The sequence below is a fragment of the Rhinopithecus roxellana genome, chromosome 12 (genome assembly GCF_007565055.1).
Source record: "Rhinopithecus roxellana isolate Shanxi Qingling chromosome 12, ASM756505v1, whole genome shotgun sequence".
NCBI classification, from domain to species: domain Eukaryota; kingdom Metazoa; phylum Chordata; class Mammalia; order Primates; family Cercopithecidae; genus Rhinopithecus; species Rhinopithecus roxellana.
The window spans coordinates 52,396,674-52,423,730 of record NC_044560.1 but is presented as its reverse complement, the minus strand read 5'-3'; the positions used below and the strand labels follow the sequence as shown (position 1 = coordinate 52,423,730).

General features: G+C 42.5%; 1 protein-coding gene and 1 pseudogene across 1 annotated transcript in view; one reads left to right on the top strand and one right to left on the bottom strand.

The window, feature by feature from the left end:
- The window catches only part of PLPP3 (phospholipid phosphatase 3), an 83,420-nt gene that overhangs the window by 22,990 nt on the left and 33,373 nt on the right, over positions 1 to 27,057 (bottom strand). The window contains exons 2-4 of the mRNA XM_010365728.2: positions 18,247 to 18,404; positions 4,870 to 5,147; positions 4,420 to 4,477 (exon numbers count right to left, since the gene is read on the bottom strand). Coding sequence (XP_010364030.1) covers positions 4,420 to 4,477; positions 4,870 to 5,147; positions 18,247 to 18,404 — 494 coding nt within the window. The remainder of the gene's footprint in view (positions 1 to 4,419; positions 4,478 to 4,869; positions 5,148 to 18,246; positions 18,405 to 27,057) is intronic.
- On the top strand, positions 19,752 to 20,211 carry LOC115900790 (annotated as a pseudogene).

Sequence of the window (27,057 nt, the reverse complement as noted above, 5' to 3'; positions counted from 1 at the left end):
GGACAATGTATCAGACTATTATCATTGTGTACTGTTTCTTTAGACTAAATTATGCAAGGGCGGTAACCATCTCCCCATTCCCACTCCCAGCCTGGTGCTAGGTGCATCATAGTCCCTCACTAAGCACGTACCAAATGCTGAATGTTGGATGCACAGGTGAGTTCCTTAAGGGCAGGACCCAGCACAACAGAGCAGACACCAGGTGTGCTGCATGAATTGGCGTCTGCCCTGGTGTTGACATTTTATCCAGATAGTATGTCATCCTCAATCTCCAACCATGGAGGTGCAGGGTCAATCCAGATGTGGTCCTCTGGGGTTTAGGCCAGGGCTCAGAGGTATAAAGCATACTTTATGTTTATATATGCTGTGGGTTTGTGTTTTTTTTTTTTTTTTTTTTTTTTTTTTAATTAGAACTTGTATTAATCTCTAACAAGCCTTAACCTCACCCTTAAGCTTCTGTGTGCAGAGATAATTTGGTGTTTGGGGCATGGTTTTTCCAAGCTCATCATTTGGCAAAATTTATTCATTGACCTAACATGAAGTGCTCTTAAAGTTATGGAAGCTCTAGAAGTGGCTGCTGCTGAAAGGCCTGGAGTGGAGCTGGCTGGTGCTTCTGGTCTGCTCTTCTCTGAACTCGATGGTAATGTAGGCATAAGTTTGTTTTGATGGCTCCCTATCTTCCTTTTTAGCACTTAGGGCAGTTCAAACTTTTTTCAAATAGAGCCATAGTGATTGAGAGAGAAACAGGCCATCTCATCCCACTCTTTCATCTGACAGATGGGGAAAGTGGGGTCCAGAGAGGAAAAGTGGCAACAACTCTGCAAAATAGACATGATCACTTCCACTTTACAGATGAGTACGCTGAGGCTCTAAAGCTATGTAACCCACTCATGGCTTCAGAGTTAGTCATGGATACAGCCAGATTTGATTCCACATCTGCTTGATTCTAAAGACAAAAGCTGTCAATGCTGAACCTGGCTGACTCAAATGTGATTCTCCCCAGCACCCCAGGAAAGCTATGAATCACAGGCTGCATGAACAATAAAACAGCACAGGGTGCACCGGGGAGGCCAGTCTATTTGCCCAACTCCAGCACTTCCTGAAGCCCAACATAAAAGCCCTGAGGGAGGGTCTAAGGGCTTCTCGGACTGACAGCAGAGTTTCCCACCTTCTCTGCTGGGCCTAAATGGTATGAACTTTCTTTAGAAAGTTTTGCAAATCAGCCAAGTCTAGTGGCTCAAGCCTGTAATCACAACACTTTGGGAGGCCAAGGTGGGTGGATCACCTGAGGTCAGGAGTTCAAGACCAGCCTGGCCAATATGGTGAAACCCTGTCTCTATTAAAAATACAAAAATTTGCTGGGTGTGGTGCCACGCGCCTGTAATCCCAGCTACTTGGGAGTCTAAGGCAGGAGAATTGCTTGAATCTGGGAGGCGGAGGTTGTAGCGATCCGAGATCGCACCACTGCACTCTAGCCTAGGCAACAGAGCGAGACTCCATCTCAAAAAAAAAAAAAGAAAAGAAAGTTTTGCAAATCGGCTGAGCATGGAGGCTCACATCTGTAGTCCCAGCACTTTGGGAGGCCAAGGTGGTTGAATCGCTTGAGCCCAGGAGTTCAAAACCAGCCTGGCCAGCATGGCAAAACCTCATCTCTACAAAAAAAATACAAAAATTAGCTGGGTGTGGTGGCGTGCGCCTGTGGTTCCAGTTACTCAGGTGGCTGAGGTGGAAGGATCACCTGAGTCCAGGAGTCAGAGGTTGCAGTGAGCCAAGACGGTACCACTGTGCTCCATCCTGGGTGACAGAACGAGACCTTGTCTCAAAAAAAAAAAAAAAAAAAAAAGAGAACAACAACAACAAAAAAGAAAGTTTTGCAGATCAGATGTTAGAAGAGCTGGGATTTCTCTGAATATCACATAAGCACATGCCGTGGCAAAGAGTGCCATCTTTACTTTTTGGCCCTTATCTTCACTGGTGGTTTTAGGGCAAGATAACCTTAGAGCTAAAAACACAGCTGTGTACATATGTGTTGTATATGTGAGTTGTGAGTGTTGAATGTGTGTTTGTACAAGAGTTCTGAAGAACGTATGTGCACAGTGGGGTAGGAGGTCGGGGATATAATACTATGCTGAAAAGAGGATAGATTAAGGAGGCTTTCTTTCTTCTTCTCGTCGTTTACTTTTTTAAAGAGACACGGTCTCCCCATGTTGTCCAGACTTGTCTCAAACTGCTGGCCTCAAGGGATTCTCTCACCTTGGCCTCTTAAAGTGCTGAGATCACAGGTATAAGCCACCGTGCCCAGCCAAAGGAGGCTCTCCTCCATCCCTCTCTCTTCCTTTCCTCCTCCTTCCCTCTTTCTCTTCCTTCCTTCCAGCAATATGGAAGAACTACAACTTTTTCCTCCCTTTGAGGGATGCAAACAAACCTTCAGTCAAAATATACGTCTCACCCATCATCCCCATAGAGATCTCTAGCTGGTAAGGAGGTAATCGGAGTTGGGGACGGGAGGGAGGGGACATCTCAACCATTAAAGCAAAAGGAGACAGGTCTCCTTCAGGCAAAACTTGTTAGGGTTAAAAGGAAATATTCCTTAAGTTCATCCTGAAGAGGTCTGGTTTTTGTTTGTTTGTGGGTTTTGTAGCACAGTACAACAAAAAGAACATACAACAATGTTGGAGTCTGGCCTGCAAATACCTTTTCTGCCTCTTACTGACGGTGGAATTTTTGTCACTAAACGTCTTAGATTCAAATTGGATAGGATAATCAAAATACACCTCATCAGGTCACTGAAAAGCAAATGTCACAGAGTAAGTAGACATGGTGCCTGGCACACAGAAGGCATCCAAAGCAAGTCAGCATCTTCACCTGTTGTGCAGCTGTGAAGGCCACAGTGCACAGTGCTGGCTTCAAAACAATCCAGTATTTTTCTTTCGGAATAAAATGAAGGGATATGAAAAAAGTGATCACATACCCAGTTCCTCTAAGCACTTTTATAAAACACCGAAATTACATTTTTAAAATTGTTTCCAGCCCTGGGTAAAATATACACAGGGAGCAGGAACCTAAATATCTTTGCTAAATTTTCCTTTCTAAGAGCAAAACAAAAACAAAAAGATGAAGAATGGAGGGAAGTGTTACTCATGAACACACAACATCCACGTTTAATGTTGTCATAGGTTGGGGCCCATCTTTCAGCTCTGCATCCTCGGTAATGGGAAGCCAATGTTGGCTTAGTTTAGAGGCCTCTAAACTTGGAAAGGATTGGGGGAGAAAGATAAATAAATCAAACAAACTTTCTATTGTTTTTCCCAATTCCTAATTATGCTTTTTAAATAAGTTGAAATCAAAATGTTCTTTTTTCAAACAGTTTGTGCTCCTCTGAGCTATGTCTGACCTCTCAGCACCTTCTCGCTCTGAATTCCATCAAAGCAGCTGAAAGCAGGAAGTGCCTTGGCACACACGGACCTCATTCAAGGGGAGAGGAAAGGCAGGGAAACCCACATGTAACTGACAAAGAAAAACAGAGCAGCCCTCTATCTGTCTGGCAGCTGGAGGCAAGCAGGGCACTTCACCTGCATTGCCCAACCGTCTCCAGGAAATCAGAGCCGACATGGCCATGAGAAGAGCAACATGGGAATCAAATTATCGTTCCACCACTGGTCGAAGGAACTCAAACATGCTGCTTAACCTCTCTGGGCCTTGGTCTGTGGATTTGAGAAATGGGGCATGGATTTTATACTTCACAGTGTTGTTATGAAGTCATGCGTCCTCATGGAGCAGAAGTATTTTGCAAAACTCGAAATTATTCTAAATACTTAGGTAATGATAATCCTTAAAGCCCTTCTATCCATAGAATACGGAGGACTGACATGGTGAACACTACAAAAAAACTTATCAGAAAGCTTGGGCTTTAGCAACAGTTCTGGTGTTTATGTACATTTTGGCAGTTCACTTTAATTCTCTGAGCCTTACTTAGCAATCTTTTCCCGCAACAGATTTTCAGAAACAGTGCTTGTACCCTAAAATGTTATATTTAGGTTGGTCCAAGAGTAATTGGTTTTTGCCATTTAAGTAATATAGTCCAGGGGTTTTTGTAATGGCAAAAACCTCAATTACTCTTGCACCAACCTAATACAAGTGTTTTTATCGCTTTAAAATTTCAAAATGTGTCCACAATGCTTATCAAGCAGCTATGGCAAATACTACTTTTATTTGAAAAACAGGGGGAAAAAACTGGAAAGTAAAATAACTTCTGCTAAGGCAGTGGCAGAGCTCAGAATTAAACCTAACTTTTCTAGCTAACCTCTTTTTCAAGGATTTCACAGTGATGTCATGCCCCTAACTATTTTGAGGGCTATGATATCAGAAGGGATGGAAGCTGGAACTGAGCACTACTCAGATCAAAGGGTGGGTACTTACCACCAAATACAGCATAGTGTACATGGAGAAGGAGGCATGGCCAGAGAAGAAGGACTTCCTGTAAGAGCAAGAGAGGGCCATGAAACAGTCGTATTCACATCCCTGATACACACTTGTCTGTCTTCCCTCCCTAGACTGTAACCTTGAGAGTAGGCACTATGCCCTGTTCACTTTTGCATCCTTCGCAGTGCTTTGGACCCATGCCTGGAACATAGCAGGCACCCATGAATGCATGAATAAACAAAAGAATGAATAAACGAATGTACTTACCAATGCTATATTGGAAGTATTGATTTACATATCTGTCTCAATCATCTGACTATGAGTTCCTCAAGAATAGGAACTATGCCTTATTCACCCATCTAAACTAGGGATCAGCTAGTAAGTGCTCACTGAACTGCACTGTATCGAAGGGGTCCAGGCTCTGGCCATGGGGAGGTGGTGTCTCACCTGGCTTCCTGGACTTTGCTATCATCACCTCTGCATCTGTAGTTCTGAATGTAGCCTTCAGAGCAGTTGATCTGGCTGAAATCAGGATTGCAGACACTCAAGAAGTGAGGACGCAGGCGCCCTATGGACACTTTGGCAATGTCTGTGAAAGACTGGCTGATGGCACAGCCAAAGAGGAAGCAGCCCACTTGCTTATAGAGTGCTGCCACGTAGGGGTTCTGAATCGTCGACCGCGACTTCTTCAGGTAATATATCCGGTAGAATTCCCCCGTGATGATCTAAAAGGAATCCAATAGGGGAATTAGGCGGTATCAAGATTCATCATTAACATTGATGCTGTAAAGGGTATTTAACAACATCAGAGAATATTCAATATTTGCAAAGGAGTGTCCTAATTTTCTATTTATGAAATATACAGACACAAATACGCACAGAAGGAAAGATGAAAGTGCTAATAGAGTAGGGTGTTTTAAGCCCTACATGACCATGTAATACCTTTGTAACAACAAAAACATACAAATATATTTATAATATATTTATATGCATATATGTGCGTGTGTGTATATATCTATATATATTTTTTTTTTCTTTTTTTTTTTTTAAAGGGAGAGGCAAGAACTTAACTATAGAAAAGCAATACTAAATGCAGAATCAAGGACAAGGTTAAGGGTAGCTATGATGTCACAGGGTCTGAGCAAATCTCGGGATTCTGGGATTTGGGGTAAAGGATCACAGACAATGACCTGACTCCAGTAAGGGCCTCAGCCTCGTGCTGACATTGGCCATGGTGAGAGTTTCTGTATGAAGAGGTGGATATACCATGGTTAAGTCCTGGGGAATCCAGACTCTACCACCAATCTGGTATCCTTCAACAATAATCTATGCCCTCCAAGCTTCGGCCTCCTGCTCTATAAAAGGAGGCTGCTCACCTTTGCAGCTGCTGGTTCAAATAGGATAACATGAATGGGAAATGACCTGGACCATAGAGAGTGATGCTTTTACTTTTTAGAAGCAGAGTGTGATAAATAGAATACCAGTCTAAAAACTAAGAAACTTGTAGTACGATGCCCTTCAGTGTTTGTGAATTTCCTCCAGTCAGCCTGTGCGGTCTTCTCTGATCCTGAAGACCCTTCTCAAATCCTTCTTGATTTTCACACTGTATCTATGATATGATGCTTAGAGTTTTATCACTACTGAAAACAATCCACCAATTACAGATTACCTATTATATGCCAGACATTGCTTTTAGATTCTTTATGTCATGAAATCCTGACGCTCAAGATAGATATAGTGACATCATTTACATTAAGGATGGGGGACAGCTGATGTTCTGTAAGGTAAATGCCTATGATGTGTACAACCACACACCCTGCTGCCTTTGTCTTAACTCCACAGCCCAGCCATGGGCACTTCCTGCTTGTAACCACAGCCCAGAGACAGTGATGGTCAACTCATCACTCACCACAAAAGTCCCTTCACACTTCCTCCCAGGGCAGGATGATGAGCTACACTTGCCCTTTCAGAGGGAAGAGGGCATGTGCACAACCACAAGGGAAGCAATAGTCTGGCATATCTGGATACTCCTTTGCAAAGGCTCCCAATATTCTTTTACAGTGGAGGAAAGCATCAAGGCACAAGGTCTGATCAAGATCCTCAAGGGCTCCAAAGTCTGGGGAAGGACGACCATGTAGGAAGGAAACACCAGCTGGGCCCAGGGACAAACAGGTGCAGCAGCGAGAACAGCTACTATCACAGGCAACATTGACACAGTGACTGTGTTTATAAATGCTTTATATATAAGAGCTACATTTCACTTTCCCAGATCATATTGAGTACAATTCTGTATTAGAGGAACATAGTCAAAGGCCACTTTAGCCAGCATCTTGGCATAGCCGTTTCCTGAGAGAGTAAAACTAGTATGTGACCCTGCATAGATGCTCAAAGACTATCAGTTGAAGGAACAAATGAATGAAAGGGAGCAGGACGGTAGTCCTCAAAGTTGCCTTATTACAAAATTGGAAGGATCCCCTCAACATTACCAAGAATGCTTTGATAACACGTTGCAGACATTAAACTCCGAGAAGCATGGCAAGTCATTAATGAAAGGGACCATTATATTTAGAAGAATCTTAGGTCCAAATGAGCTCCCATCTAAAGATTAAACCCAGGTGCACTGACTCCCTGCCCAGCATTCTTTCCTACCATTCATGATCTAATTCCCCTTTTGAACCTGTTTATACATTTACCCTATGTAACCTCACAGGCAAACAAGTTCCAGATGTTTATTACCACAATCGTGTTCTCTTACTCTTTTTTATTCTTCCTTACTTATAAATCATACGAGACTTTTTATGCAGCAGGAAGAGCACTGAACTAGGAGTCAAGTAGCCAAGGTTCAAGTGCCTACTTGTTTAGTGAAAATGGGATAAACTGGTTTCTGCATTTGTAAAATGAGGGTGCTAGACTGATTGATGACTTCATAACTGCAATGACATTTATTCTCAACTCTCCTGGGCTATGTTCACCATCTACCACTAGCCTGCCAACCAAGCACAGGTAATAAGCAATAGCAGAGGAAAGTTACTTGCTCAGAGATGACACCAGAAACAGGGAGCAGAACCAAGGCCCCAGGCAAAATCCCTGACCTCAGATTGCTCCCTGGTTCTCTGAACCAGCCACTGCTACAGATTAAGGAACTGTTCTAAGCAGGTGTGGCCTGAGGATCAGTCAACACAATTTCCTGTTTGATGCTGAGAAAGAACATGTGAGTTTCCACTACAAATTAGCATCTCTTGCATGAATTTACTTATTAATCTCAGATGAGTCACCTTTGTGCTCCAGTCACTTTCAGGGAGACGGGGTTTGACTACAATTCAGGGATTCTTTTCAGCTCTTATGTCCCATCTCTAAAACTTCCATTTTTAGTGCCATAGTCTTAAGATAGTAAATTGCAAAGTAAAATGTTTCCTTCACTCATGGGAAGACAAGGAGATGAAAAGAACATTTTGCAGTACCTCAAATTCTTAATAATAATGTTAACAGCAGCCATCTCTTACATTTATTTTGTACTGCAGTTTCACTTAATCTTCTCTGTGAAGAAGATATTCCATTCTACCAGATGGAGATACTAAGGTTCTGGGAGACAGTGACTTTTCTGAAGGATTTGAGGCCAGTAAGTGACAGAGTTAAGAGTAGAGCCCAGGTATTCTGACTTCAGCTCAAAGACCCACAGCAGGCTACATTGAGATAATTTTATTATTTCTATTGTTATTAAAACCAATTTCCACTGTAGGAGAGCAATTGCAGATTTTTAAGGAGAGGGTCAGGCTGAAGCCATTTGGCAGACACATGACTCCAGGACCACATGGCTTCTGGGGCAGCCTTGACAGATTTTAGAGTGAATGAGCAACAAATTATGTATTTTCTCTATCCCCTTGTATAGAAGGGTCGGGGAGTCGACAGCACAGCCATAAATCATCATTATGAACCAGCCGGACTTGGCTTCTTGTAATCCTAACCCTTAAAAGTCTATTTAATGAAATTTGGGCTGTGAAAGGCAGCCTGAATACCTCACCTCCACAGACGAGGCGAAGGCTTAAATTGTTCTCCAACACGTTACACACCTAACTCTGGAGTCCCAGATTTACTGCTTTCGGACTTTATTCATTACTCACAATGTTTTTATTCCTGGGTAATAAAATAAGCTCTTCCCTCCCCCTCCCCCTACAAAGACTCTGTCCCCACTCCCAGACTCCTGCCCCCAGAGCCCTCATTTCTGCCTCAGTCAGCAAGGTTCTGATATGTAAATTTCACTGCTGAGAAAAATGCCTTCAATGTTGATCCCTTTCTGAAAGAGCAAGCAACAGATTCTGGGGGTGATGGCAGGCTGCCAGGCAAGCAGAGAATTCTCCCCTACCTGCCTTTTAAAGCACTTGGCACAGAATCTGGAAACTAATAAAATGGGAAAGCATTGCAATTAAGCTACAAGGGGACAGAAACAGATCAGTCCTTGCCTGAGAGGGGCTGCAGTTTGGAGAGAGATTGGCTCCAACTGCAAGATAGCTCCTCTTCCTGTCTTCTCTGGTGAAAAAGAGCTCAACTGCCCACATATTTACAAATATTTAACTGTTACGGAGAGGAAATATGAAGAAAAATTAGGATAGACTTTTGGGAAATGATAGCGCATGAGGTGGTGAAAGAACCAACAACGCTGTAGCCAGAAAAACCTGTCTGAATCTTGTCTATTACCTTAGGCATGTGACTTTACCTCTCTGGGCTTAGGTGTCCTCATCTATAAAGTAAGGTTAATAATATCTACGCGGCAGGATTGCCAGGGAATTAGATAAGGTGATATGTCAATCACCTGGCACCTAGCAGGAGAGCCCTACAAAAGTTAACTTTTTTATTCCCTCCATTGGAGAAGACAACAAACAAACAAACAAATAAAAAACATGTTTTGTAGAGAATATCTCTTCCAAGAGCTCCTTGGATGATACCATACCTAATTGAAGAGTTTGGAAGTACCACCCCTCCAGGGTAGGACCAGAAAATGTGTGTACGGAAGGCATTGCTTCTGATCATTTTATCTAGTATGTCAGTATGTCTTTTTCAGCAGATCAAGACAGAAGCAAAGTCTAAACCCAGAGCAGAAGGGACAAGCCTACTCTACTGTTTTGTGTTATTTTTAAGATTCCACTCTATTTATAAATTATCCCAAGAAAAGTAATATCTTTGCACAGCAGCCTAACAATCTCTCTTTCAGAGACTGAGAACTCATCTTCCACTGCTGAGTCTGAAGGACAAACTTTCCTATACTCTGATCTGCTTTAATATTTGCTTAGTACTTTACAGCTTACAAAGTACTTTCACATCCACTATACTGTTTGCTTCTCACAACACCATATGAATTACTAAATTATTACCAACACTTATATAAATGCCTATGATGAAGGCCAGAGAGGGCAGTGAATCACTCTTGATAAAAATGAGACAGCAAGAAGACCATCACTGAAGCTGGGACTTCCTCATTCTAATTCCTGTGCTGATCCCAATGACATCGAGTTGGCCTTCTCTTAGAAGTCCTACTAGGCGGTAGCATGTATGTCTCCAGAGAGACAGATGTTCACAGAACGCCCAGTAAGCGCCTGCCATCTTGAAAGGCACCTGCACCTCTAAGTTCCTGGTAGCCACAGAGGGTCAAGTTGTTCTTTTACATCTCGGTTACATGAATTGATGAACTTCTTTTGCCCAGAAAAGATTAATTCAACAAACCATTGATGATGGAGAATCATGAAAGGAGAATCACATTTCTCACTTTAGTTCTCAGTCCCAAAGGAAAGGAAAAATATAATGTATCTGGGTCCTGTTTCTAAGGATGGAGACAGATGTATGGCTGTATTTTCTCTGGAGCTGACTGCTCCATCTACTGCAATAAAGTGAGGCATCTTAAGTAACTAGAAATAGTTGATTAGAAATTTATTCTCTGATTCTTCTGTCACTTGGTTACCATCTTCAGCCTTTTTCAGGAGATTAGTGCCTCACTTCACTGTCTGGGAAAGGTAATGAAGACAGAGATCTGTCCAAAGATACCAGTGTAATTTCTGGGTTTTATGGGTAAGTCAGAACTCCAATATCTAGAATAAAGACAGCAAAGAGGCCAGAGAGGGGCTCCAGAAGCTATTTATGGTTGAAATTAGCAGTGGCTGCCCTGTGCCCACAAGTCTCATGAAGAAGAGAGTCTGAGGCATAAAGCATCATAATTTTCCCAAAAGTCAGGGACTTATTTAGAGTCATGGGCCTCCTGACAGCCCAACTCTGCCAGTCCAGGCAAGAATCTCCTGGCTGTTCTTTCTGCAGCATTGCCTACTGCAACCTCTTACTCTTTTTTTTTTTTTTACCTTGAATGTCCTAGGCTTCCTTAATATCACACCAGCATGCTTTTGTTACTACTTCTAAATAAATGTGGGTCTTCCCTAGGACTGTGTTCCTGGTGTTCTGCTGTGATCTCAGCTGCTTCAATAGCTTCAATTATTAGCTCTATGAAGATGACCTTCAAAAGGCCATCTCTCTCTCTCTCTCTCTAGCTTCAGCCTACCCTTTTCCCCTAATTGGCCCAATTCCAATCTTCCCCCAACTTTTCCCAACTAGAGATGTTATTAGCATTTCAAATTAACTAAATCTAAAGTCACACCCATTCCCACTCCTGTCCCAAACTTCACTTCTCTTCCCTCTATTTCTGCTCAAGGTGCCACCAAGCATATGACTGACAAAGATGTGCAATCTTAGACTCCTTCCTCTCTCTCATCCCTTTGTCCATCTGGCTTTTGCAAGGTCTCCTGCATCTATCTTTTTCTCTCTATTCCCCTTGCATGGCCACCACTGTGGTTCAGGCCTCATCCTTACCTTGATTAGAAAATTGACCAAGCTCACTTAAAATACTCTCATCAACCTCTAGCCAATTAGCCAGAGTAAAAATTTCTCAACATTCAAGGATCTTCACGATCTTGCCACAATCTTCTTTCCCTACTGTAACCTTGTCTACTCCCTTATATTCCATTCATTCAGCCAAACAGGTCTGCTCTACATTCCCTGAAAACACTTCATTGTTTTGAAGTCTCTAACATTGCTGAAGCAACGCCTTCTGCCCAGGTCAGGTTCTCTGACGAAAATCCCACTTATGCCTTAAAGTAGAGCTCAAGTGCCAACTAGTGTCCTGGGTTAGAGTTTGGCTCTTTGACTTGAGTCTTGTACAACTGAGCTCTCTCTAAGTCTCAGTTTCCTCATCTCTAAAAATGAAGATGATGACAGTATCAAAAGCAGGGTTGTGGTGAAAATTATATGGGACAAGTGCTCGGTGAATGATGATGATGATGATGAAGTCTTGGCATAAGCCTTAGTCTTAAGTGCTCTTCCTCTGAACTCCCACAGCACTTTATTTAGACCTCAGACAATCTGCAGCATTTGACATGTTTTGTCCTTGAAGCTCTCCCCTCCCTAGCAGCCACCACCATGCACTACCCTGACTCTCTTCTTATTTTCAGACTAATTCTTTCCTTTCCTTGAGGGTCTAATCCTATAGTCAGTCTTGTACTTGCCTTGAATTCCCTTTAAATCGTAAGATCCAAAGGCAAGATTTGTATTTTACACATCAGCTTATAGGCCAAGGTGCCTATCACAAAGCCTGCTTGTTATAAGGGAGGTATCACCCTGTACCTACGTACACACAACAGGTGATCACCATCTCTACAAACCATTGATGCACACTGTCAATCTTAGGCAGTCATCTGCCCAGTGTTCTAGATGTTTTATCTTCCTCCATACATTTAGCTCTCCAAGCCCAGTAACTAAAAGCTTTTATAGCTAACTAAATAAAGAGCACTCTACTTAGCACTGACCAGAGTGGGCCGTCATTAGCATCTGTTAAAGCACTTAGGCTTGAAAGCCAAACAGACTTAGGTTTTTTTTTTTTTTTTTTTTTTTTTTTTTGAGACGGAGTCTCGCTCTGTCGCCTGGGCTGGAGTGCAGTGGCCGGATCTCAGCTCACTGCAAGCTCTACCTCCCGGGTTTACGCCATTCTCCTGCCTCAGCCTCCCAGTAGCTGGGACTACAGGCGCCCGCCACCTCGCATGGCTAGTTTTTTGTATTTTTTAGTAGAGACGGGGTTTCACCGTGTTAGCCAGGATGGTCTCGATCTCCTGACCTCATGATCCGCCTGTCTCGGCCTCCCAAAGTGCTGGGATTACAGGCTTGAGCCACCGCGCCCGGCCCAGACTTAGGTTTTAATTCGTGTTCCCCCATTCACTAAGCAGAGTAACCTCGGGCTAGTCACTTCACCCTTATAAGCCTCAGTGTCCTCCCTCATTTGTCAAATGCAGTAAATAATAGCAACCTCACACAGCTGTTGAAGAGGATTTAAGATAAGACATGAGTTTCCGGTCCATTAAATAGCTCATAAATGTTATCTGATTCTCCACCCCATCCCCAACACACACTGCCCCTCACAGAAAGTATTTCTCGGCCTCCTAAGCATTATCACTTCAAATGGAGAATATCATCACCTTCATATTAGTTTTTCAAATAATCATGAATCCCTAAGAGCTGTACCTAACTAAGGAAGAATTGCTGCTGTTCTCACTTCTTCCAGGACATGAGAGTGAGTGCGGGTGGTGGAGAAAGGGAACAGATGAAAATTTAGTGCAATCTCCATGCCTGTGTTCGTTAAATCACAAATAGATGCCCCCTCCCACTGTTCCCCCAGGGATAAGAAGGTCTCAGAAGAACTCCGTAGCCATCTGATCAGGGGACAACACAGTTGAAGGATTAATGTGGCCTCTCTCTGTTGGTGGTCTTGGTAATTGCACAGATGTAGAGGATTGTAAACTGGGGGACTGGGTCTCCCACTAACGCACCACTGGGCCAGCACAACTGCACATTTTTCAGAGTTGAAAATTCGACTAGCCTTTAATGAGGAGGCAATGTTGGGGAACCTTGTTTTCTTGGCAGGGCTCTTGCAGATAAAGGGAGATGGAGGGGTGGGGAGGAACTAATGGAGTCCAGATGTGGGCAAACTGAAGCCTGATATTGAATAAACAAGTCTTGCAGGTACTAAGCTCTTCTTCTTGTCTCTCCATAAAGAAATTTGCATGTGGTACAGAGTGTGTACCCATGTGTCTCCTGGAGCATAGTTGAGATTTTAAGGAAGAAAACAGGACATTTTTCCCTGCTCCGTGAATCTTCCGATATCTTTTGACCTAATGCTTTTGATTTTCTGCCCCCAGTTTATGACTTCTTCAGTGATTTTTCACAAACGTATATTGAGCACGAAGGTCTACGTCTCACACGAGCAATACCAAATCAAATCAGATCTGTCACTCCCCCATGCAGCTAACAGGATAGCCAAGAAATGGACAAGTAAACAGACATGAGAATCAGCACAGTGACTGCAGCCACAGAGGTAGGCCCAGGGTTCTCTGTGACCTTTGGAAGGTAGGAGAGAAGACAGCTAAGGAAAGCTTCCTGGAGAAATGTCTGCCTGGTGTTTATTAAGTACCTACCATGTGCCCAGAGGAAAAGACCTGGCCCCTGTCTTCCAGCAACCTATTATGTAGCTTTTTTTTTTTTTTTTTTTTTGATACGGAGTCTCGCCCTGTCGCCCAAGCTGGAGTACAGTGGCGTGATCTCGGCTCACTGCAACATCCACCTCCTGGATTAAAGCGATTCTCCTGCCTCAGCCTCCCAAGCAGCTGCAACTACAGGCATGTGCCATGAAGCCCAGCTAATTTTTAAACTTTTAGTAGAGACTGAGTTTCACCATGTTGACCAGACTGGTCTCAGACTCCTGACTTCGAGTGATCCACCTACCTTGGTCTCCCAGAGTGCTGGGATTACAGGCATGAGCCACTGCGCTCAGCCTATGACAGCATGTATTAAAGGTGTTATTTGCTGCTCGAGATGGGGTAGCTGCTAAGTTTCATGACCAGAGACAACATGCAGCTGGTTGGGCTGAGGTTCACCACTGTGACCCCAGCACTTGACATATCATAGGCACTTGATAAGTACTTGTGGAAGGAGGGTAGGCTGCAGAAGACAGCAGCAGGAATCAGAGGACTCCTGGTCTGGCCATGCCACTACTTAGTTATGAGAGACTCACTCAATATCCTTGAGCCCCGGTTGACTTAGCTTTAAGAATCAACCTCCCAGGATTACTACCAGGTGCAAAGAAGAGCGTGCACATAAAAGCCATGCTGTAAACTGTACAGCACTACAGAAATATGAAGGATGATTCTCACTTATCACACACATAATATCACATGATTTGACAACCAAAACAAGCCTATAGCATTGGTGAACTATTGTGACCAATTTATAGAGAAGCAAAGTATAGCTCCAAGGGGTTCAATGGCTCTCCTGAGGTTGAAGGACAAGTCACAGAATGAGTAAGCACGGAAGTTGGGACATGAACCTAAGTCAGATGATGCCTAAGTTTGACTTTTTCTCTAGTTAGGAATATTATTACAGAAGTCAGATTCAAGTGGGGTAGCATTTTTATGGCTAAGGAGAGAGGGGATTCATCTATGACTCAACCATACATCAATTATTATATATTAAGACTCTGTATAAACCCATTTTAGGGTCTGAGCGAGGCAAGCACTGAGCCCATGTATATTTAAAATGAATACTTAGCATTTCTTCCCATTTTAAATCTTTGCCCATGATACTCATTGTAATACAGTGCAAGACAAAACTGAGAGATAGGAGATGATATTTTACTGTTTGCTCCTAGTCTTACTGCTGCTAGAGTCATTAAGCCTTTGCAAGGCAGGGATAGGAACCATTGCTTTGTGGATTTGGAAGGAATTCCTATTATGCTATAATTCCAGAATCTGAGATACATCTGAGAAAGAGGTCAACATGACTAGATTTTTCCATATCTCCTGCCATTGAAAGGTGTCTGCTTTCTCCATAACGCCTGATGATTTGCATCTCCAAACCACACTGGTCTCCTCCACTGCCATTCCATTCCTTTGTTGTGGAGACCATCCAAATGGGAGCAGGGGCATCCGAATCAGTCAAGTCCTCTTGCTGTTTTAAACAAACCTGACATTCAGCAGAAGGCTCAGGACAGCAAGCAGCAGGATGATGGTTCAATTTCTAGCTCTGGGCCCCTCCACCCTCCACGACTGTCACTCCTGCCCTCTAATCAGAACTGGGTTCTGGATGGGGCCAGCTGGGAAAGTGGGAACTGTGTCATGAGCATCGTTGTTGTTAAATTTAAACTCTAGAGCTTTTCCAGAACTGAGAATACAAAAGTGAATTGTTCCATCCACCTCTGAGATCTTTGCTTTTACCTTTTTCTGTGAGTACCCTTGACAGTTATGACAGGTAAGCAGGCTAGTAGGCTTCATTAGGAGCCCCCAACTCACATGTGCCTCCAGCTGAAATGCCACAGCCGTTGGAACAAGAGGTAAGAAAGTCCTATTGCAAAGAGGAGTGAGAGTCAAGAGACCTGGGTTCTAATTAAATCACTATAAGAAGAGAGTGGGGGATGTGTAGCTAAGGCTGGGGTTCCTTTCCTTACTATATATATATATATATATATATTTTTTTTTTTTTTTTTTTTTTTTTGAGATGGAGTCTCGCTCTGTCACCCAGGCTGGAGTGCAGTGGCCAGATCTCAGCTCACTGCAAGCTCCGTCTCCCGGGTTTACGCCATTCTCCTGCCTCAGCCTCCCAAGTAGCTGGGACTACAGGCGCCCGCCACCTCGCCCGGCTAGTTTTTTGTATTTTTTTAGTAGAGACGGGGTTTCACCGTATTAGCCAGGATGGTCTCGATCTCCTGACCTTGTGATCCGCCCGTCTCGGCCTCCCAAAGTGCTGGGATTACAGGCTTGAGCCACCGCGCCCGGCCTCCTTACTATATTTTTGCCAGATATAATGTCTGGCTGTCACTTCACCATTTTTTGACTGTTTACTCATTTAGAATAAAAATAGTTAACATTTACTGGGCATACCGTATGTGCCAAGCACTGAATTACTTTATACACATTAGCTCATTTAATTCTCAAAACCTTAGTAAGTAGACATAGTATCTCCATGTAACAGATGTATTTCCGAGGCAGGGCACCATAAAGTTAATTTGCCACATGGTCCACAGCAGATGGGTTCAGGTCTCAACTAGGGCATGTGCCTTTAACCCTGTGCTAAACTGAAAACCACAAGAATACCTAGCTCTTGGGGTTTCTTCAAGGGTGAAATGCATCCACATTGTCCAAGTGTATCTCCCATATACAGTTGCACCGGACAAGAGATAACATTATTGCAGTAATTTCTTGGCTTATGTTTCTCTGGAACTATAGGAAAGCACTATCTAATCCATTTTGCTGCCATTGTATGGGTTGGGGAAGCAATACTGTTGCTCATTGTATAAGGAGGCCACAGCACATGACTGCTTCAAGAAAACCTGGGAGGTCAGGAAACATTGTAATTAAAATATCAACATGACACAAGTACAGGGCAAGCCACAGTGAAGCTCTCAAAAGCACATTTTTTCTAAGAAAAGGTGACATCCCTTAAGGAGAAAGGGACAGGCCTTGGCAAGCAGCAAGCGAAGAGTTGCTGACCTGAAGCTCTGCTTGGGGAAGGAAAGATGGGAGGAGACACATGAACTCTAAAGAAGCTACTTTAGCATTTTCCTTTGCCTATCCCGGGGCCAGGTGAGAAAACCAGAACCATTCCCAACTAAAAGACTCTGAACATTCCAGTGAGCCCACTGCTGCAAAGTGCAATTCCAGGTCTTATGGCATTCATTTGATTCTTACAGCGATCCCCTTGAGGGAATCCAAACAGCAATCTCGTTTTACAGATGAGGAAATTGAGGGTTAAAGAAATCAATGATCCACCTAATTCACATAGCTAGGAGAGGCTCTGAAGAGTGTCTCTTTCCACTGCCCTGTGCCTGGGAGCAGCCCACTAGGCAAGCTGGGAATAATGCCACAGAGAGTGACAAGCATGTGACATTCCTGTCCCTGTGCTTTTCTTATCTCACCACACTCTTGGGTATAGTGAGCTCCTTTGAAGTGTTCAATTAACTGATCCTCTAACTTTCAAAAACACCTGTTCAAACCTCAGTACATGATACTGTGCAATTATTTGCCTTTCCTGACAAACACCTTTTTCAGGGAAAGCCATTCTTCCTAGAAACTGAAACCCACAACTGTCAATTTGGAGCACATGGGAAAACTAGACCTTTCATTTTTCAGTTTTTGAACACAAAGATCCTTAGTCCACCTTTAAGAAACTACTACAGTTGCCAAACGAACTGTTTTTCTTTTAAAGGCTGGAAAGAATTCTACTAGCCTCCCTTCCCCCTCCCCAAATTCAAGCTGTTGATTGTGTGCCTGGTTTATGATGTTATTAAAAAACAAAGAGGGGTCTCAAAGTTTACAACCAACCTCCAGAGTAGGCAAGTCAAAAGAAAACTACATGAAATGTGGTACCCGAAACATCAGCAACTTACATTTGATCCAGAGTAGGCAAGATAAGCTAACTGCCTATCCCCTTGAGCAGTTCATTTGGACAGGTTAGTCTTCCTGAACTATAAGTCTCTTTGAAATCAGCCGGGCACAGGCTGAACCCGAATTTTCTGTAGCTGTAGACTTTGAGTATGTCACTTAACTCTCACATCTGTATAATGGGGGTGATAGCACTTATTTTACATGTAGTGTTCTTAGGATTAACTACCTTGCTTCTTGGCTAAATACAGGCCAGAGAAAGTTGGCTTCTACTTGGTATAAATCTCTGTTGGCTCAGACATTCTGTAATATGACAATACAGGGAGAAGTCAGACAGCATCCACCACAGCAGAGTCTGGACACTTACCGCGAGGATGGCAATGACGATCCCCACGGCGCAGAGCACAGCGTCATTTATTGTCTCACCAGTTTTCAGTGGGTACTTGATGCTCTCATCATTGCAGTAAAACCCTCGGTGGTAAGGCTTGATGGTGCTTGTCTCGATGATAAGGAAGGGGAGGCCCGCTGGTCCAGGTGGAACCACGGCATATACCAGGAGAGAAAAAAAAAAGGAAGGGGAAAACATCAGTGCCAAAGAGGAACCTCAAGCAAGACCATCCCAAATATCACTGAGAGTGCTAATCTTTCCTTCCATTTGTAGAGATCTACAGCCTAGAGAGAGCTTTTGCTATGCACATCCCTGTTCCTCCTTTCCACACCCCCATGAGGAGAGAGGCATTATCCTCTTCTCTTCCCCAAGAGCTTGGAGGTAGGCAGTGAAAGAGCCAGAGCAGAGCTTTTCCCACAGTTCTACGATACCCTGCTAAAATTAAAGCCCAAATCGTAACATTTACTAATATAGCCCCAAATCTAACGATTTATGCCTCTAAGGGCATTCGTTTCTTAGCTCTTAACCACTTCCCCTTTGAGAAGTTCACTAAGGCTGTGCTGCCTGGGGTAGCAAAGGCCTTGGAGTCAAAAAATGTGGATGTGAACCCCAGATCCACCACTTCCTAAGTGATTTGACCTCTGGTTCCCACTCCATTTCCCTGAGTCCCAGTTTTTTCCACAGTAAAATGAGTCGTGGTGTTGACTAAAGGAGATCAATGCACACACAACCTCTAGCACAGTGCCTGGCACAAAGTAGCTGCTTCATGAATGCCATTTTCCCAGGCTTTTCTTTCACTGTTCAAAGAACTACCAATAAGAGTGAGCACAGCTGAGCTTGGCCCTGCTGTCTGCAGACCTGGATAGAGGGCCCAGGACACCCAGGAGCACCAAGTGGCTCTTGCAGCTGCTGCTGGTTATCAGTGACCAGTTCAGACTATTCTCTCAAAGGTCATGACAAATGGATTCCATCACCTGCCAAGAAAATTCCCTCAAAACCCTGACTCAAAAAGCAAAGGCCCATGATAACTCTTGTTTGGATGCTACAAGAGCCTCCTAATCAGGCTCATGGCCCCCATTCCCTTGTACAGATAGCCACCAGTTTGCTTCCTGAAGGGCTCGGACCATGAGCATGTCAAAGCCTTGCTAAAGCCTCTTCAACAGCGCCCCATGACACAGGGTGAAATAAAGCCTCTAAGTATGACTTTAGGAGTTCCCATGACCTGGACATCTCTCCAGCTTCATGCTCTGCTGCTCCTCTTCAGTAAGCCTCCAAGAAACCAGTACACAGAGACTGTGGATTCATGCTATTCTCTTAGACCAAATTACCTCTTCCTCCCAAACTACCTAACTGCAATACCAAGCTCCAATGACACTTTGCAAAATAAAATGACTAGCTCTTTTACAAATCTTGGAACTAGGGAAGACTACCAGAAACACGGTGGCCTTTCAGCCGGAAATGCCATCTTCCAGTAATTCACCAAAATGACGAACACAAAGGGAAAGAGGAGAGGCACCCAACAGATGTTCTCTAGGCCTTTTAGAAAACATGGAGTTGTTTCTTTGGCCATGTATATGAAAATCTATGATAAAGGCAATGTTGTAGACATCTAAGGGAATGGGTACTGTTCTAAAAAGAATGCCCCACAAGTGTTACCATGGTTAAACTGGAAGAGTCTGCAGCGTTCCCTAGCATGCCGTTGGCATTGTTGTAAACAAACAAGTTAAGGGCAAGATTATTGCCAAGAGAATTAATGTGCGTACTGAGCACATTAAGCACTCCAAGCACTTCCTAAAAAACATGAAGGAAAATGATCAGAAAAAGGAAGAAGCCAAAGAGTTCAACTGAAGCACCAGCCTGCTCTACCGAGAGAAACACACTTTGTGAGAACCAATGGGAAGGAGCCTGCTGCTGGAACATATTCCCTGTGAATTCATGGCATAGTAGGTGTTAAAAAAATAAAATAAATAAAAGACTTCTGGACTGTAAAAAACAAAACAAAACATAGTGGCGAATACAGCCACTATTGAATGCACACTCACAATGTGTTGGGTTCTTTATATCCATTTTTGCATTGAAGTATTATTTAAGCACTATCACCCACCTTCAAGTGGAGGGAACAGAGACTCAATACTGAGCTCATTCAGGATCTCTTAGTCCACCTCCAAATGCTTAAATCCCTAATTTAACTTTGCAAATTGATTTCATCCAAATGTGAATTTCATTAGCTGAAAAATCCCAACATAAACAGTTATTTAAAAGATAAAATCCCATTTTTCATGTTTTTCAAAAAGAATTAAATTCATGTCATGTTGGTTGAAGTCCAGACCACCTCTAAAAAAAAAGTACCATGAACTCCACAATTTTTCAATTACTTTGGTTCAGAACGGCAGTGATAAAAATGCTCACTTTCTAAAAAGTGTATTTATGTATCACTGTGCATACACACATGGATTTATTTGGTTTTATTCTTTGGATTTATTTGAACTCTATGGCTATTTATTTTGTGACCCCTAACTGCTTCCTGCTAGAACAACAATTTACTTTATCAAATTCATACTGGTGCTTTGAAAAGAAAGAACAGCAACACACCACAGTATTGTGCCTGACCTTCTCAAAGTAAACACAGAGGGGCCCTGACAGGCAATAGCCATTAGGTTTTAAAACTTTGTCTCTGCAATGGAGGAGAGGGGGCAGGGAAAGGCAGTGGATACATGTTCTGGCTTAGAAATGATCTTTAGGGTTTAGGGGCCTGGGAGAGATATCATATGGTCCCGAACCATCTTAGTGCCACTGCCTAAACATTTTGAAATGCAACCAAGTTGGCTATGAAAAGCAGCTGAGAAGCCAGCAGTATGATATTATTAATAGTCTGCTTTTAAAGTTCCACCTATTGAGATTTAAAAGTTGAGCTGCAGTCACTCTGGTGCCTAGGAGCCAAAGTGTTGCTAATAAACTCAGGAAGGGAACAGACCCCAAGTTCCCTACATTTGCACTCCACTCTTAGGCCTCCAGCTTCTATTTTTCATAGTGTTCACATGATAGGCCTGTAAAACATATGTTTCTATGGACAATAAAACACATATAAAAGAGTTTTGGAGTTAGACAGAACTGGGTTAATGATCTCGACTCTGCTCCCTACTACTTAAGTTATTTCACATCTCCAAAACTCCCTTTCTCATCTGTTTAATGGGAAGAATGAAATCTAACTTTAGCATGGTTGGGATTATATAAAAATTAAAGCATCCATTCATTCATTCAACAAATATTTATTGAGTCTTAACTACATATATTAAGTTACAAGGAATACAAAGATGACCCAGACCCTGCCCTCAAGAAGCTTACAATCCAGTAGGGGAAGACATATATTACCAAAATCAGTTGAGAAGAAAGTTAAGGCAATAGCACTGAGTAATGTCAGCATAGAGTCTGGGGCACACTGTGGACACTCAATGAATGTCAAAAAGAGAAGGGAAGAAAGCCTCACAGAGAAGGCAGGGGAAGAAAGCCTCACAGAGAAGGCAGGGGAAGAAAGCCTCACAGAGAAGGCAGGGGAAGAAAGCCTCACAGAGAAGGCAGGGGAAGAAAGCCTCACAGAGAAGGCAGGGGAAGAAAGCCTCACAGAGAAGGCAGGGGAAGAAAGCCTCACAGAGAAGGCAAGGGAAGAAAATCTGGTCAGTCCTTTGCCCACTTTTAAACTGAGAACAGTCCAAATCCTTTTTCCTCTTTCTTTGCCTATGGCTTGGGGAGGGCTTCCAGTTCTGATTATGTGGATGAAGACCACAAACAGACAAGAAGTTGGAGCTGAATATGTTCTGTTTATTTTCTTGAAAGGCATGGAGATGGCATTTAAAAAACCCAATGGCTTTTTTTTTTTTTTTGTCTCCCCTATAAACTTGTAGTATTATTGAGGGTGATGCCAGTCAAATCTTGATTTTGATCCAGGAAGAGAGTAACCACAGATTTCCTTCAGTTGATGGGAAAAGCATAAACATCCCCCCAACTAGGCAACTAGTCCTTAAGAGATATAACACTGTGCCTTGCCCTTCCAGGACACAGAGAAGAGGCTGTTCTTCTCCAACGATCTTTATTTCCAATACCGTCACCATCTTTATTACCAATCACTATAGTCCCTTATCACTTCACTTCGAGAAATTTCCCAGTGCTAGACACTGGAATTCTGGAAGTGAATACATCATAGTACCTGCCCTGGAGGAGTTCACAGTGTTGTAAGACAGTCAAAAAAGCAAGAACACTGAATTATTTCTAATGTGATGATTGACATATGCATAAAGGACACAAAGACCATTTTACTAGAGTCTTTCAAGGTGTCCAACAGAGGGTGGGAGACTTCAGTTAACTCTTATATAGTAGGAGGGGTTTCTAGAGTCCACAGGCTAAGTACAATCACAAAAAAAGAAATCAGTGCAGTTTAGGGATTTCAATACTGCCAGTTACAAAACTGATGGCTATTAAACAAATACAATTTTAAAGTTTGCTATAGAGCTAGAAGAGATGAAGGGAATGAAGGAAAGAAAGGGGAAAACAGCACAGAGAATAATAATAGGTAACATTTACTAAACAGTTATTATGTGCCCAAACTGTCTTGAGGGTCCCCACATAAACTATTGTAGACTGACAGACCTGGCTGCCTACCATGGTCTAGGCATTGACTGGGCCACTGAAATGAAAGAGGCTAAGTTCCAACCTTCAAGTGGTCCAAAGGCTAATAGGATAAACAGTCATAAAAACTAATACATTAAGCCACCCTAAGGTTCAAAGAGATTAAAGTGACTTACCAGTCACTCTGCAAGTAAGTTATGGAGCTGAACAGGTTTCAAATGATCTGACTCTTGATTTTGGGTGCTTTCTATAAAGTAAGTGAGTCACTCTTCAGAGAAGGAAGCACCTATAAGTATTATTAAATTAACTGAAGCTCAGCAAATCGCATGGCCTCTCATGAAAAAGGCACTGTTCAGAACAATCAAGGGAATGGCACTGGCTCAAGTTCACTGAACTTTCACTGTGTATCACACACGTGCTAGGTAACTAATTTCATCAAACTCTGAAGGCAATAGCCTGGAATTTAAATTTATTTGTAATAAAAGGTGCATTACAAAATTTTTGCAAAGCATGACCAAAAAAAAAAAAAAAAATCTAGTAAGTGCAGACCGAGACCCAGACTCAAGCATTTCTCCTTCCTTTAATCAAGGATCAATTAACTTCCTATACCTCTGGGGATTTCTTGGGATGTGTAGGTTGCAGAGGAGGTGAAATACGAACTCACTGACAAACACTTAATGGGCATAAAATCAAAGCATGAAGAAAGGCCCCTGTGTTGGGTTCAGGCCTTTGAAACTTCTCTGGCTTTGAAAAACTAACACTGGGGCAGGTTGGGTGGTTTGGGGGTGGAGTGTAAAAAAACACAGACTAAGTTTTGAGTCCCACCCATTGATAAACTCATGTGGGAAGTGTTACCCAAGTGACCTGGCCCCAAAGCCCTGCTCCCTGAAGCCACAGTTCACCTTTGCACAAAATTAAACACAGCCTCCTTCTCACAAAGTGCTTTTCAGAAAGCCCTTGGTGAGGCTAAGAAGAGAATGAGAGGCAGAGTGAAGAAGGAATCTTTGCATTTTTGCCTGACCAGAATCAGAGCACCAGGAAGGCACTTTCATGTCTCCTACATACCAAGTCCTTCATGTCCTTTTCCAGAGTTGTTCAATTTTTCACTCAAAACAATCTGTAGTCATTATAAAATACATGAAGTCCAGGATCCGCGAGAATAATAATTAAACTAACATCTGCAGAAAGCCTACCCATCTACCCACAAAATAATACTGGTTGTACAAAAGTAGGCATCTGGTATAGCATAATTACTCAAATTGGGCAGCTATTAGAACTCTGTGACAAGGCCAGCTGTGGTGGCTCATTTCTGTAATGCTAGCCCTTTGGGAGGCTGAGGCAGTTGCATTGCTTGAGCTCATAAGTTCAAGACCAGCCTTGGCAACATGATGAAACTCCGTCTCTACCAAAAATACAAAACTTAGCTGAGTGTGGTGGTACCTGCCTGTAGTCCCAGCTACTCAGGAGGTAAGAGGATAACTTGAGCCCAGAAGGCGGAGGTTGCAGTAAGCCAAGATTGTGCCACTGCACTCCAGCCTGGGTGATAGAGCCAGACCTTGTCTCAAAAAAAAAAAACTCTATGACCAAAAGTTTATACATCTTACCTACAGTATAGAGTTATGAGTAGGCACTGTTCTACCCATCTTACAAATGGAAAAACTGAGGATCAGAAATGTTCATCAGTTCACCTAAAATGCAGAGCTAGCAATGGTCCCAATTTGGACCAGCTATTCAAAATATAGACTGAAGACCCTGGACCTTGAAGGAGTTTAGAGTTGAGGAATTAATTAACTTAATATCCACAATAGCTATGAAATGTTGTGGGTTATTATTTTCATTTATACTCAACAGAAAACTGAGGCCAGAAGTTTTATAACTGGTACAAGGTCCCCAAGTGAGTAAATTGGTCACTGGGTTTCGAATCCACATCTGTCTGTCTCTTGGCTCATATTTTCTTACTCTATGACCTGACCCTCCCTTTCTTTATAAACATATTCCCTGTTAAAATATCACTCACTGATTTTTTAAAATCACTTAAGGCCAGAATGGTCAACACAACTATTACTTAGAGGTTCAAAATACAAATATTTACATTGCTTGTAAGTGACAGGGCTTCTTTTTAAAGTAATTAATTGCTACTGGTCTTAGAAGTGTGCAAACTTTCTTTGGTTTATGATATTTGTCCAGATTTTTAGACTGGACACAATCCAGATGAGACAAAACTAAGTTTACTATGAAGGCATTTTTCTACCTTTGAAACAGGCTGCCATGAAAAACACTTGCTGTTGGCTGGTGTGAGCACGCAATATTCTGGGTCTAGAGGTCTTCCTTGGCAATTGCTCATTCTTCAGTACTGGAAAGTTCAGGCCCTTTCTCCACAAAAAGAAGACTGTTGGAACCAAAAGCAACTACGTGGTAGAAATGAAGAAACCAGTGGCAGATCTAGTCCTAGTGCTCGGGTTTCCTGACCCCAAATCAAGGTCTTTAGTCCAACTTAACACACAAGGATGGCTCTTTCCTAAGTAGTGGGTACCGTGTTAGGTGCTGGGGAAAACAAAGGTGAGTAAAATACTGCAGTGCTTTTGAGTTCCCTGCCTTCTGAAAGTCTCAGCTTCCATGACAAAGAGAAACCTGTTTTAGTTTAACCATGGGTGTTGAAAAGAACTTTGGATGTCCTTTCTTATTTGAAAGTGCTTACAGTGAAACCATTTTGTTTTTAAAAATAATTAACATCAGCCTCCTTAAAACCCCCAGCTCTGGCTGTTTTGGCCCTTTCAGTTGGATTTTTAAAGGGTTGCTACATTCATCTGCAAATAAAACAAACTGACCAGCAACTCAAGGTTCATATCTTTAACTGAAAGAGCTCCAAACCTCTTTTTGTCATCACTATATATTTCACAAATGAGGTGTTTTATTTCTAGCGAAACACAACTACCAGAGCAAACAGGACTCATAATCCTTTTATCCCAGGTAAAGCTGAGTCACTTTCCAAGACCTCCTTCTTTTTGATCCCTCTTTAAATAAAGATGACAGTAAGTATATATTTATTGGGCACCTACTATGTGCCAGGAGCTTTGGATACATCAATTCATTTAATTCTCAAAACAATTTTCTAAATTAGTTATTAAGATATAGACAAAAGATCGAGGGTCAGAGAGGTTGTAATTTGTTTCAGTATCCACTCTGAGGAGAAGAGGCATAAACAAGATATGTAAGAGAACTGTCTGACTCTAGAATTCATTCAGAGATGGGACCAGTTAGCCTTTATTGCTAAGTACACATGAACTATGTCTATGCACATATTAGCAACCTAGAAAGTCAGCTACGAAACTCTTGAAAGTGTATGTTGGCCTTGGACAAGGGCAGAAACCAAGGCTCCTCTTTAGATGTTAAGATGGAACCATACAGATCCAGCCACTCTCTCTCTGCCTCATAAGCTTCCCTTATGACCCAAAGGCATTCATTTGCAACATGGCTGCCCAGAGTTAAGACATAGCAATAGTTCCATCCATGCAAAGTACTTCTGAGTTCTTACATAAACCATCACATTTGATCTTCCTAACAACTCCATGAAGTAATGTCTTTAACATCTGAATTAAAACAACTCCTATTTATCCTTCAAGACTTAAATATCTCACCCACAAAGGATTTACTTAGCCATGTAACCCACTCTAATGGCATTAATTGCTTCTTTATTTTTTCCAATTTAATCATGATCTTTGGAGTCAGGCAGACAAGATTTCATATTCCATTCCTATCAACTGTCATGCTTGCAGTATGACCTTAACTCTGTGAACTTTATTTTTATCAGTGTATAATAAGACTTGGCACATTAATTCCCAATGTAAAGAGTTGATTAGGAGGACTAAGATGTAGTTTATAAAATATGTTAGTTCTTGCTCTTATATGTGACAGGGAGCCACCAAAAGCTTTTATGTGGGGGTAAAATGTGACCCGATTTCTGTCTGAAACTCATGCAAGGAGCCATGGGTCCACCAGCCACTTCTCATACGCAATCTCATCTCCAGGGAAAAGCTCATGAAGTCCTACAATTCCAGGGACTTCTTGGGATTGGGTAGACAAATGGGGCTTCGACAGTGGTTAGCAAGAGCCGGCACCCTGTCATAGGGAAGAAATATCACAGTGGGAACCCTGCCATATATTCTC